Source organism: Lagopus leucura, unplaced genomic scaffold (genome assembly GCF_019238085.1).
Source record: "Lagopus leucura isolate 7727_CA_CO unplaced genomic scaffold, USGS_WTPT01 Super-Scaffold_100157, whole genome shotgun sequence".
NCBI classification, from domain to species: domain Eukaryota; kingdom Metazoa; phylum Chordata; class Aves; order Galliformes; family Phasianidae; genus Lagopus; species Lagopus leucura.
Genome location: NW_024962334.1, coordinates 28,425,189 through 28,439,251, shown reverse-complemented (window position 1 = coordinate 28,439,251; position 14,063 = coordinate 28,425,189). Strand labels below are relative to the sequence as shown.

General features: G+C 41.9%; 1 protein-coding gene across 1 annotated transcript in view; it reads right to left on the bottom strand.

Annotated features, from left to right (window-relative positions):
- Positions 1–13,557, bottom strand: part of CDK6 (cyclin dependent kinase 6) — a 120,883-nt gene extending 107,326 nt beyond the window's left edge. Inside the window, exon 1 of the mRNA XM_042889030.1 lies at positions 13,056–13,557. Coding sequence (XP_042744964.1) covers positions 13,056–13,288 — 233 coding nt within the window. The 5' untranslated portion in view covers positions 13,289–13,557. The remainder of the gene's footprint in view (positions 1–13,055) is intronic.
- Positions 13,558–14,063: the final 506 nt, after the last annotated feature.

Sequence of the window (14,063 nt, the reverse complement as noted above, 5' to 3'; positions counted from 1 at the left end):
AGCCTCCGTAGCTGAAAAGATAACATTGCAATAGTTCTGTATAAAGGACATTTTCTGAGATGAATGAGTTCTGGAATAGAGTAAATAAAGCAATTTAAAGACAGTATTTTCATTCTTGAATGATGAGCAATCAAAGTGGTCGCAAATTTACAAGATTCTAAAAAATAACAAGAGGGTCAATATTGATACACATAATCCCACCACCAAAATATTCCCTAAAACCTTAAAAATATATTTCTGGTGTGCATAAGAAGAAAAAAGCCATCTGCTTCAAAAATGAGCTCTGCTGCTTTTCAATACTGCCATCCCCTGCTCGCTGCTTGCTGGAGTGGGCTGTGCCCCAGTTAGGTTAAGCCATTACATGTTTACTCTCTGGATACTGCCTGGGCTCTTTGCCACTCGCATCAGGCTTTATAATTTTTTATTTTCACTTTCCAGAATCTACTATTTTATTATGCTTAGAAGTGAGACTGCACATTAGTTCCAAGTTTTGATGTCATGCAACTTTTTAAAAACAATTAGATCTTGTGATAATTCTTTGTCTGGCTTTCCCTCATCCCTTTTCCATTTTTCTCTTTTAACTGTGAAAAAGAAAACTATTCAGCCCCTTTTAAGGCTCAAATTTAAAACTAACTGCAGTTCTACATGTCTAAAAATCCTCATTCACGTAACAAACTAATAGTTCTGAGTTTCCTGGCATAAATGCAGTAAAATTTTGAAATGTTCTTGCTTTTTCTTTTGCACATATACACACACACATAATTACACATATTCAAACAGCTTAATACAACAGTTTGCTTATAAGACAATTACATTATCTTAGCAGTTCAGTAATAAAAACTCTGTTTTCAAGCCCTGTGATTCAAGTTATAGAAGAACCAGCTCTGACAAACACTTGATATAAAGCATTTTCACCCAGTAAAAAACATAGCAGCACCATCTGTTAACACAGTAGGTTGATTTTAATTTTGCAGACTATTACCTAGCAGTGTGGGCTGGCATGCTTTGAGCTTATGGAAAAAAAAAAAAAAAAAAAAAATCAAATAAAGAAGCTCAAAATTCCAGAAGAATTATTTCAAGAAATGAAGGTACAATATCACTGCTTTCTAAGAATCCAGAACTTGGTAAGTCAACTGCAACATGGGTTAGACGCCAGAATCCTTCAGCTATTTGCAACTGTACAATCATGCAATTTTCTCAAAAGGAATTTGAGACTATTATGAAGGAAAAAAAACTGCGTAACATCAAAACGTTATCAGCAGTGAGATAATTAGCCGGCTTTGTGGCAAATCCTGCAGCAGACCACTGCGGCAGAGAGAAGGGAAATGAGAAGAAATAAGAAAGACAAACATCTGAGAAGTCTTAGAAAGATGCCATAAGCCTCTCATAGGCTGAGTTACTCCAACGCACCTCTACAGCTGTGCCTCCTCCTGTAAAAGATTAACTGACAGCATTTGACCAAAATGGCTTCTGCTGGAGCTTCAAGCTGTGCGCAAGGTGAGCAGGCAGTGACAACCCGCTGCAGCTACAACCTGTTCCCTTTGCTCTCTGATGCCAAGTTCAAACTAGAAGGAGGCTGTCTGAAATCAGGACATTTCACAGAAAGCCAACCTCTACTACTGAAAGTACATCGCTTTTGCTAACTGATAAAAAAGCATCCTGCGCAAACCCTTATCAACAATACGTATACCAGGCATACACTGTAACACTGAGTTCTTCATTCTCTCCTAATTTCTGACAGTCCAAATAGCCTCTGATTTCAGTGCTAGATTTGTGTTCCCTTACTCCTCAAATGTATTCCTATTTGCTTTTGGAACTTCTCCGACCTGCCATTCAATTTCTGTACTAGTGCTTTCTGCTTTCCTCCTTCAGACTTATAAAGCTGGCCTGTATCTCACCGAGGGTCTGCAGGCTCCTGTTGGGTGTCTGCTCTGATGGAGTCACCTCAACTCTCCCTGCACTGAACGGGGTGGGACGGTTGTTCCCATGGGGCAATTCATGCTGCTCCAGGACAAGTGTAGATACTGAGTGAGATGAATTACTGCCAGAAAACACATTCTCACTCACTATGGAGAGAATCCACATGACTAGGTTGGACTACTATGCATATTTGAATAATTAGAGCTAGATGTCTGCTCAGAATTCTTATCTTGCATTCCTGTTGTTGTTGTTGTTTGGTTGGTTTAGTTTTTACATGCACTCTGTCCACCTTCTGTGCTTCCATCATGATATACTGGAGCAGAGCCATGAAAGAAATTGAGAAAGCTTAGTTCCGGCCTTTGACATCACCCAGCGCCCTGGAGATTTGGGGGAACCAAAGAGGTATATGCATACTTAAAGCATCCAACCAGCACCCAGGAGAGGCTACAGGTCCAAAGCCATAGCTAGAATTTTCAGTGGCTGGATGAAGTATAACTGGGGCAAGCAGATGTCCTACCTTACAGTACGTGCTGCTACAGATCTCTGTTTAAGTACCTGCCATGTAAAATCCAGCCGTTTCTATACATTTTTTTTCCACACTAGTTCTATTTTTGCTTAATTCCTGTTACTTACTCTCTCTTTTCCGAAGTCTATTGGTAGTATAGCAAGTCTGGGAAACATCTCTTTCCCCAGAATACCACATTTAATTATTATGGCCCCATTGACTTTCTGTCTCGACTTAACGAATTTTTAAACAACCTACCAGAAGTTCCAACAATGCAGAGTGTACTCTTGTCCAGGAACAGCTGCTTCACTGAAGGTGTCTGAGACTTGGCTTTAAACCTTGTCCTGTTTGCCCACTTTACTATGAAAAGTGGTACTAGAGGATGGCAGAACATTTACTTTTACTCTGCAGGACTTAAGATTTGTTTCTGCATACGGCCTCATCCATGCTCAACTTCAAGTTATTGAGAACTAAGCAGTGTTTGAAGTACATTTTTTTAATAGATATCACAATATCCTCCTATTGGGTTGGGACATTCCAGTATAATTACAATGACTTTTAAAGGGACATTCACCTGTCTAGATTTTATCCTTAATTTTCAGTCAGATGGGCTACCTAACTCTTCTGTGCAACTCTCAACTATTCCCGCTGCTGTTCTGCTGAGCTATATCAGCTGTCCTGCAGTTAAATTCCAAATTCTTGGAGTTTGAGTCTTTTCACTATCATATGAGGCTTTGCTTCCATTTAACTGTGAAATGTTATAGATGTTTCAATCTGATTTAAAAAAAATAATTAAAAAAAAGATTTCTGAAGAAGAGAAACAACATGAACAACAGGCAGCACAGAGACAAGCAGTGCCAGCTAACCCTCTCCCTATTTCAAATGAAGTTACAAAGACAAATGCAGTGTGATGAAAGGGATTCAGCACAATGAAGAAATACAGGTGCTCAGTTCTCATGAAGCACTGCCTTGCCCAGGCCCTTCCAAGCATGCCACACCAATGAGACTTTTAACACTGATTTTCAGACCACAGGCACCAATTCAAACCCATCTTGCTATGAGTATTATTGCTTCGATCAAAAGTTGTTGCTCAGCAGTTTATACAAAGTGGAGACAACAGTAAGGCAACAAACTGATTAGAGATGTCTAAGAGGAAACCGCAAAGACTGGTGGGTAGGCCTATCTCCATTAGTGATCTAGAAGGTTATCTAAGGATAAACAACACACTAATTAAAATTGCAGATGCTGCTCAACCTCTGTGTCATAAAGATGACAAACACAAACAAAGTGTGATGATAGATAAAATGAGCAAAATGAGATTCAACTCATAACCTATTTCCTAGCTGAGAAAAATAACGCAAGTGTTTAACTTCTACACTCTGGAAAAAACCTGGAAATCCAAATTAATTGTTCCAGTGCTATGCTGATGAATAACAAGTGAGACACAAATGTTCATTCAAATGGACAGCAGATGCAGAACTGCAATATGGAAGAGTTCCCTCTTGAAGTAAGATGTACATAGCACCTAAATGATTGCATTTGTGACATAACCTGGAGTTCCAGCCTGAGCACAACTTGTATTAATCACTTGAGACAGGAATCAAATATTTCAGAGGTACATACAAGGGTAAAGAGGAATTATCTGCAGTGCTACAAGGGAACATAATTGGGAGGAGTGACATAGATCAAGAGAAACTCTGAGTCCATACTAGTGAAAAGCCTCCTAATGCAACAACTGGTTTTACATCTCAAAGCATTTTGGTAAACTGCCTAGTTGTGACATGTAAAATCTGAATGGTAACATCTCAGTGTGCATGCATGGTGGGACACCTCTGCACAAACTCTTTGTCCTAATATGTTTTTGTTCATCTTAATATGAGGAATTTATGATATCAACAACCTGAGCTGGTATAAATCACTGCAGCTTCATGAACTTCAGCTTCACCTGCAGAATGTCAAGCCTTAGATTTGTAACTGCATTTCTGATCAGTTGGAAGATGTGGATGCAATTGTCCCATCACTGCTGAGCATTAGTCTGCTCATGCAGACCACCAGTTCACTGTATACTTTGCTCTTTTGAGCATAACACAAGAATCTCTCAGGACAGGCTGAGAGCTGGTGCTCTTCAGCCTGGAGAAGAGTTGGCCATTAGGTGATCTCATAGCGGCCTTTCAGTATCTAAAGGGGAGCTACAGGAAAGAAGAGGACAGACTTTTTAGCAGGGTCTGTTGTGACAGAACAAGGGGAAATGGCTTCAAGCTCAAAGAGGGTAGATTTGGGTTGAATATAAGGAAAAAATCTTAGATTTGAGGGTGGCGAGGCACTGGAACAGGTTGATGCCCCATCCCTGGAGACTTTCAAGGAGAGGATGGGATCAGGCCCTGGGCAACCTGATCTAGCTGCAGTGTCCCTGTTCATTGCAGGGGAAATGGACTAGATGGCCCTCAGAGGTCTCTTCCAACTCTAACCATTCTATAATTCTACAATTCCGTGATTCTAATATCATAAAAATCTTCCTTGAACTGTAAGTTTCAAATGATTCTATGAGTAAGATGTTCTATATATGATGATCTACTACTGCAAAATCAGAGCACTTGAAGATTATAATCCTCTTTTCTGGAGAATGCCATCCACCCAGCAATAACTTATTGAAGGGCTATCATTTATTATGAACCGCACTGAGATTCTACACAGCCACAAGGGTTTTTCTAGGAAAAGGATCTGATCACCAGTGAGGCCGACTGGAAAGCAAAAATCACATATAATAGCTAATATTGTAAACCTGAAGAATCTAATTTAATCTCTAATGTGCAACACACACAAAAAAATAAAAATTAAAAAAAACTCAGTGTATTTTTATAACAAGAAGAAGAGTAGAAAACCCAAACCAGAAGGACAGACTGGGGAAACCTTACGAACATGTACCATTAATTAATACAAGTAAGCTATCAGAAATTCACCATATTTCTATTTGCATATTGGATTTTACCACAGATTTACTAAAATACTGTTCCCACAGCATTTGAAGTTTTTTTGTAAATAAAAAAAAAATCACATTCTGTATGTTTTCAATACCAAATTTTTGTTAATAAACATGTGATTATGCATTTAGCCCGTTAAGCATTTTCCATTTTTTGTAGAAACATTCACCATTCCTTGCCATAATAGGTGTATGTTCAGTGCAGTATTCACTGGCTGCACAGCCCCCCTGCTCCAAGGGAAGGGGCAGAGTGGGCAGAGCCCTCTGGGGTTGTTTCATTTCAGCACTGGCTGTGCATCCAAGCTGGTGCTCCCCCAAACATCTGAGTGCTGCCAGTACATTCCCAGCTCCTACTGCCAAGTTAAAATGAAAACGGTCTTAGTTCAGAAATGATTGAGGTGGTTTGCTCTAATCAAATTAAACCAGCCAAATGTTCCTTTCAAAGGTAACTGTCTACTCTGCAGCTGTATGCAAAATACCACATCAAATGTGAAAAAAAATAATGATAGAATTCTGTCCTTACAGTAGAGCGCTGGCTCCACAGATGAAGAGAAACAAAAGCATCAGTGCAGCTCAGCATTACACTCACAGAAAGCTCCTACAAATATGCTCTCTTGAGAAACAGTGAACAAAGTACTGAAATTCCTAGTTTATAATTAATTGATTTCAGGGAGAAGGGAATTCTCAAGAACTGTTAAACAGCAACAGACACCTTGGGTTATTTCTCATCGTGCCCACCTCTCAAACAGATATTAAATGCGTAGCCAAAATTTCATGAGAGAGAAAAAAAAACAGCACATAGACTTTTCCATCCTATTTCTCACTTCCTTTCTCTGTCTCTATCACAACATGCAACATTTAGCGCTGACTAATGTTGCAAAAGCCCAAACTTCACAGGTTTCACTCTGTATGATTCATCTGCGTTAGAATCGAGTTTTCTGTCAGTGAACATGGGAAATTCCTGCAAAGATGAATTCATATCTGAGGTACTTTTATTTTGCCTTGCTAAGAGAAGGTCAATTACCTGTTAATGAGAAGCCAGAGTGGCATCAGTGGTCCTACAAATAAATGCTTTCAGGACAGTATGCAACGTTTTGCTAAGTTGGTAAATTGTTTTCTAGGTGTGTCATGGGAAATCTACCCTAAGGCAACTCTACCACTATCAGCAAGTTGGCATATTCAAGCACACCCTTTATTTAGGTATCTGAAATCACCATCTGGTCCTAGAACTACATGAGATGCTTCACAGCGTAAAGATTCATCTTCTTCTACAACCTTAGAAATGCATCCAAAGCCTCACATAATAGAGTTTCTTATTACTTATATAGCATCTTCTTCAATCTGCCTCCAGAAAGCACAATCACCTGATTCTAAAAGGATTAGAGCAACATTTTCTTGCCAGCACCTCCCAAGGATAGAGTATCTATTTCTAAGCATATGGGTAAACCAATAAATAGGAGCATGAATAGAATAGTTGGTATGCAATAGGTATTTAGAAAGTTAGAGAACTCAACCGTCACATTTCCACTCTTTGATGATCTGTTCATCAAACCCCTCCCAAATAGAGGTTTCCCAAATAAAAATGTCAAAGCACACTATGTTGTACCCCTTGGAAAATTCCAAAGCAGTTTGTTCATTAGCAGATTTACAGTTTCAAGCTTAATAATCATGCACTTGCAATTTAAGATTTTTTTTTAGAATATATGAAACATACATGAAGAACTGATTCAGAAGGAGAAATTATGGTCTTGAGATGGAAAAAAAAATGCAACTTAGCTACAAATTTATAAGGACACAGTTGTCTTATGATCATGTGTTAGTTCATTAAGGATCCAGTCATTCTGCAAAAATGGAGAACAAACAGATTACACACATGGAGTAAAACCCATGATTCGTGCTCGTATGTATATTGTCCCAGTCACTGCTTTGTCTCTGAAATCCATTTAGGAAAACTTCTGAATATCCAGTGCATATTTTCCATTTGATAATGTATGTCCGTACCTACTAAACTTCAAACAACTGCTTAAACCCCACTGAAGGCACCTGAGTGACTCTCTCCATACCTTGCCAAGTTACAGCTGCTCTCCTTCAGCCACCTGGGAAGAGCGCACTGCTGGCACCCTCTGCTTTGTGCTCTGAGGGATCACGAAGCAAATCTGAGATCCAAATAAGCAGCCCAGTTGCCTGTTGTGGCTGATGCTGAACCTGATATCCCACTGCAGCACCCAAGAGAAGGATGCCTGCTGTGGGGCAGCAGCAGGCTGGGCTGTGCCCATACGAGCTGCTTCTCATCCTGGGCAGCACCTAGCAAAAGCAGATCCCTCCAAGAACAGCAAGAACACAACCGAACACAGATTTAGAGAAGGAAGGGAGCTCTGCACATGATCTACAATGACTAATGCTTACTCACACAAACACTGGAAACATATTTTTAATAAAAAGTTTAGATTCAGAGTAAGATAAAATACTTCTTGAAGAAAGCTTGTATTCACTCCAAAAACTGGTTTAAAGGGCTCTTCCATATTCAATCCTTACTTCCTGACGTATTCTTATCTTGTCCTGTATCTGGCAGACCACGCATTCACACTAAATCATCACATCCACTACTAACAATGCATATGGACAGAAAGAATATAACTTATTTTTCCCTTTTCTGTGTACTGCAGTAGTGTTGCAAGCAGATGATGAGAGGCCAGAGTTCACGTCCAGCCATTTCACAATGGCCAATTTAATAAACTTCTCCAGACCCAACCTACAGCCCAGCCCCTCTCAGAACCAGCCACACCGCTCCCCTTGCTCTCCTGCAGACCAAAGCCCTTTGGTGCAGGTCTCACAGCCCCTTCTCCAGTGCCTTCATGGTGGCTCCCAGCTGTGGCAGGACAGCAAAGGGGCCATCTCTGAGGGCTTCCCAGCCTGAAGGTGCCTCCCTCTCACCAAGGCATTTCCCATCTTCTCATTTTGCCTTGAAGACCATCTTGTTTGTGTTAGCCTAAAGCTGACTCTGAGGCTCATTCAATTTTTCCTTCCCATTACTCATCCACCTCTGTTGAGACTAATCTGCCACATTAATTCCTTTAAACTTGGCAATTTTGAAGTTTCCAGTTCAGTTTCTTCTGCTTCACCCCATCTCTACATCTCATTTCACTCTTTCACACACAAGATAATCCCCATACCTAGCAACAGCAAAGTACCCACTCCTGGAGTCTGTCAGTTGCGTATGAGTGGTGCTACACGCAAATGAATTGTATTGCACGCCACTGGTCTGTAGGAATGATGTCATACCCTAAAAGTTTAACATTAGCTTGGCAGAAAAAGGAAGTAAGGAAGGAAGCAGAATTCACTGGAGAGAAACACCCCCTAAAATAGAAATGTTTCACTTAACAGGATGGAACATCTCACTGATTTTGAGAACATCACCCTTTAAGCTTCTTAACAGCACAGTTAAAAAGACAGCAGCCAGTATCAGCATTGCCACAAACTGAAAAGAGAAAAAAAACTAGCTACTGCATTTTGAAACTCCTCTCCCACTGTAAGTTACAATAGGACTTCAGTTTGACAAACTGAACAAGCAAAAAAATGCAAGCTCAAACTACCTTCCAAAAGCTTTACTTTATATTAGTGACTTATTTCAGATTCTGACTGCTCTCTGTATTGAGTTAGATGGGGAATTTTAAGATGCTGTTATGAAAAGGATACTTCCTGCCTTAGCATAACGCAATTTTAAGGACCAAGCCATTGGAGTGTACTTCTGGGAGCTTTGAGCAGTCAGGTGCAGGTCTTCGTGGCTGGGCACAAAGGGACAGGGCAGCCAGGTGTCCTCCAGGGGATGCAGCTGATAGGCTCCACAGCGCTCTCAAGTGTAACCCCACAGATAAGAGCGCTGGATTGCAAATGTTAGGAAAAACCATCATGATGGTGTTGTGTTACCACAACACCTACAGTGTCATTTTAATTTCACTCTATGTAAAGTAATGTTGAACTCTGAATACAGGATAATTGCCCCCTTCCTTGTAATTATTGGGTTTTCCACACATTTATCCACGTACCAAAAAGTACAAAACGTATCTGAGGAATGGAGTTATGCTTCCAGCAGGGCAGATCACTCTGTTGAACAGAAGTCAATTACCTGCGCCACCTATTACCCTTTCTTAACAGGAAGGAGAGAAATAAGATTTTAAGTTCCTACTAGATGTTAATTATGAACCTCAACGGCTAGATTTCTGACACTTATCTTTAACATAATAGACCAGATAAGATTATAATAGATTATAATAGGTTACATTCCATATAATTTTGATCGCTTTTAAGTGGAAGACTTATTAGAAATAGTAAATCAAAAAGAGCCAGGAAGCAAAGAAATACAGCTTTGCAGGTTTGTTGTATTTGCTTATGGTTTAACACTATTCAAACTGTTAAATGTACTTACCTACACATACATGTTAGAAATCAAGCACTGCAAGAATTACAGTATTCTGTCTTGTATATCATCTTCCTAGGGTGCAAATTCACAGTCTGATGGATAATTAACATTAGGGGAAAATTATTCATCTGATTATCAGCAGGAGAGATATAAAATGAACACAATATATTGCTGAATTTAGCAATATAATCACAGGAAAAAAATTTACAGATATATTACAGCAGGGAATACTCCCAGTTTTACACACAGGAATTTCCTGAATCTAATATGTCATTTATTCCTGGCAAGGCCCATCCTTTGTCTACATATATTTCATTTCTTCTCAAAGAGAACAGCACCAAGCTACATAAGTGCAGGACCAATTTTAGCCAGATTTAACTACCACATACAGGAAAGCTTGAATAAAGTATTACTTTTTATCTGAAAGGTGAGCACCTCAATCATCCTCCTGTTATTAAGAACATTTCATAGCCTACAACATTCCTCACTTTAGAACAATTCACATTACCATTTACTCTTGAAAACTGGCTATTTTTTTGCTGGCTATTTACCCTCCATGAAGGTAAGTGGAATAGTGTTAGGTGCCCTGACGGGGGGCTTTTTACAAGGCCAAATGTGATCAGGAGAATATTTTAAAGCAAAGCAAACATCCTTTTTACTGCGTTTTTTCCCACGTGTTTCAATATTCTATTTTTCTTAGTCTTACAAAAGTTTTGGTCAGTCCACTAGGCCTTAATCCCTTTATAGCTAACTGTTCAGAGACTTCCACTACCACCATTTTTCTGCTGCAGATCAGACTTCTCACCCTGCACCTCTTCTTGCCTTATCCTGCCACTAGCTCTTACCTAATATTTACCTACTGCAGTAAAAGCAGCGGTGCTGTAGAAACGCATCACGGCATGGTGCAAAGATGGAAACAGGACACTTGGATAGAAGGGACACGAAACAAGGCCTCACATAATTAGCAAGAAGTAGCATGGAAAAATATGGTAAACATTTTGTTTAAAACTATTGTATGCTATTCAGTCATTTCTGCTTTATGGAGAACGTTCTCTGTTATCAGAAGCATTAGCGTTAGGAACAAGTTTTGGCATCAAGCATTCCTCAGGATGTTAAAGAAGAGAATCTATGCCCAGCAGGCCAATTGCTGGCCCTCCATCAAGACTCACCAGCAAAACCATGCAGCTACTTCTCTGCTAAGCAAGTACCAGGGATTCTCCTTCCCAAACTGCTCTTCACATTCAACATCTCTTCATGCAGACAGGACAGCCCTGGGCTGAGTTCCTTACAGCGCTCGCTGGGCTGGCCCAAGCCTGTCCCTTGAGTGCAGCACAACACGACACAGCTCACGGCTTCTGCCGCCGCCACCAGCTGATACAGAGTACCATCACCACACTTGCTCAGCAGCACAGGTCAAATACAGCTCAACTCTTGGTAGTTTGTCTAAATTTTGACTCACAGAATGACGGTCTGTACCGAACAACTCATGGACCACATGCCTTCACTCAGACCTGATGGATTTGATGTGATATTTGCATCGCTCACTCGTTTCACAACAGAGGTTACTTCCAAAAAGCATTTATCTTGTTTTAGAAGAGATAACGTTTGAAATTGCTCTTACGTTCTGATCTCTGGATTAGAGAGCACTTCAAAAAATCTTTTACGTCATATGGAAAGATCTCAGTGATAAAACAAAGTTCAGAAGCATTCTTTTAATCATTCCTAAAGAAAGCTTACAATTTTCAAAATAAGTATCTAAACTTGCGCATCTAAATCCACATCTAGTCTCTGATATTAGTCGACTGGATTTCAGAGATTTTAAGAACTCTTAATTATCTCTATTGCCAAGGAAGGTCTTTGGGTGCATCAGTCCACCTGATTCATTGACCAAATACAAAATGTTGCCCACACTAACATGCCTCCAGTTCTGCAGTTTTTGCACTAAGCCTCTGGCATTACCAGGTGCCCGTCAGAATATTGGTTATTGAGCAAACAGTGGATCTTCCTGACCAGTACTGATAAAGTGCGAGCTGCAGACATCATCCCATTGCTCAGATATAGCAAGGAGGCCTATGACTTCCAACCATTTCCCACTCCATGACTAGTACTTCATCAAACATTCTTTGCCTATTCAGTTTGCTCAGAAATGAGACTGTTCTATTACATTGCCTTGAGATGAAAGAAAACTAACTTATTTCTAGCTGTTCACTTTTGTATTTTAATTATTCCCTTTCCTATCTGTCCTGCTCCATTTACTACCATGAAAGCCCTCGTCTCAGCCCCTAAGACAAATATGGTGACCATAGCTACAAGCCAGTCTAACAGCCACCTCTGTCACCACAGCATCTCTATTTCTCCAGGACTCACAGAGGTTTGGCACTAGTGAAGTATGGAATATTTCCCTTTTACTATGTAATGTGTGAGTAAAATAATACAAATAGCAGGACATATTTCTATTGATGCAATGTCATCAGCAAGATGATGCAGCCGAGTATCTCAAAGCAAAGCACACTTTTTAAAGTCCGTGACATTCAAATAAGGATGCTCACGAGGCAGTCTCAGCATGGGGAACCTGCCCAAGAACAAAGCTCATTCACTCAGAGCTTACGCTACCAACACAACAGCCAGGAAACCTGGTGGCACCACCGCCATGCTGAAAGCAAGGCCTGAAGTCATTCTGCTGCACCCTTGGTAGCACCACCAGCAGCTCCTGGGGAATTTACCAACAAGCAGCAGTCAGTCACGAGACCTGTAAAGCTCAGTCTTAGGCTTCTCCTCCTCTTTAATGTAATAATCTGCAAACATTTATAAAAACATCTAAAGAAGTAGAATGCACATCCCACTAACGCTACAACCATTACCTGTGTGTAACGAATAGAGCTGCTAAGAATCAGCAGCAGCTGTCAGAGCTAATACCTGGGACAAAGGGAGTTGGGTTTTCATTCCCTCTCACGCCTGAGGAAATGGTGTGTACGGGGCTTCTTGCCATCCACCCCAGCACTATGTCACACGCCTATGCCTCTGGAGATGGGTGTTTGTGTGTGTGGGAGGCAGCACGGGGATGAGGTGAGCTCTGGCACAGCCCCGCAGCCTGTCGAAACCTCAAACCACACTCCATGCGCACAGAGGAGCTCTCTCTCTATCCACAAAGCCCATCGGTGGCCCGGCCCTCCCCATGCCCAAACCGCTCACCCGGTGCACGCGCCACAGAGCAGGCCCCGCTTCCTCACCTGACCACATTGGGGTGCTCGAAGGTCTCCAGGTGCCTCAGGACGGCCACCTCCCGAATGGTGGACAGCGGCATGCCTTCCTCACTGGTCTGCACCCGCACCCGCTTCAGCGCCACGAAGCGGCCACCATTCTTCAGGTCGCGGGCCTTGAACACCTTCCCATAGGCTCCCTCGCCGATCTCAGCCACGCACTCATACTGCTGGTCGGCCAGGTTGGTGCTGTCCTTGTCCATGCTGCCACCGCTCTGCTTCCCCCCAGGTCCAGAGCACCTCACGGCGGCTCTCGTCTCTGATAGCTTCCAAAGCTGCACCTCACTGCAGGTCGGCCACACGCCGGTATCTCTGCCTGAGGGGCAGCAGGAACCCCTCGGCCTCCCGCTCTGCTGCACGGGCCCCAGTGAGCCTCCGCTGGCAGTCACCAGAAATGATCATACAGCCTTTGGGAGCATGGTCCGTGTGAAGGCAGCTAGATCTGGAAGAGAGACCAAGCAAGAGAGAGCAGTTAGAACATGGTGCCATTGTGCTCTACTTCACTGCGTTACTCGCCGTGGCTTAAAACTGAGAAAATGATGCTAACACAGCAGGTAGCTGCATGTGCAAAGGAAGATGTGAACCAGAGGCTGCCGGGCAGCATCGCTGCACAGCTGACACAATTTGCAGTGTGCCCAGGCTGCAGTACAGCCAGAGCGACCGCGTGCATGGGCTTTCCCCAAGCAATGGGGTTTTCCTGAGCAATGGGACGAGAGTGACTCTGAGAGATGTGGGTGGTGTCCTCCATTACACAGCAGAATCTCTACGCTCGTGGGACAGGAGAGTATGGCAGGTTCCTTGGGTTTCAAGGTTCCTTGGGCATCACATGGTGGAGTCCCCCATGCTGCGCAGCCAGCACTCATGTGCAAATGGTAGCACTGAGGGACTCCAGCCTAGAGCTTCTCTACCCTGTACTATGCATTGCAAGAATACAAGAATGCATGCTCCTGCCTCGCGGAGAACTGTGCATATATATAT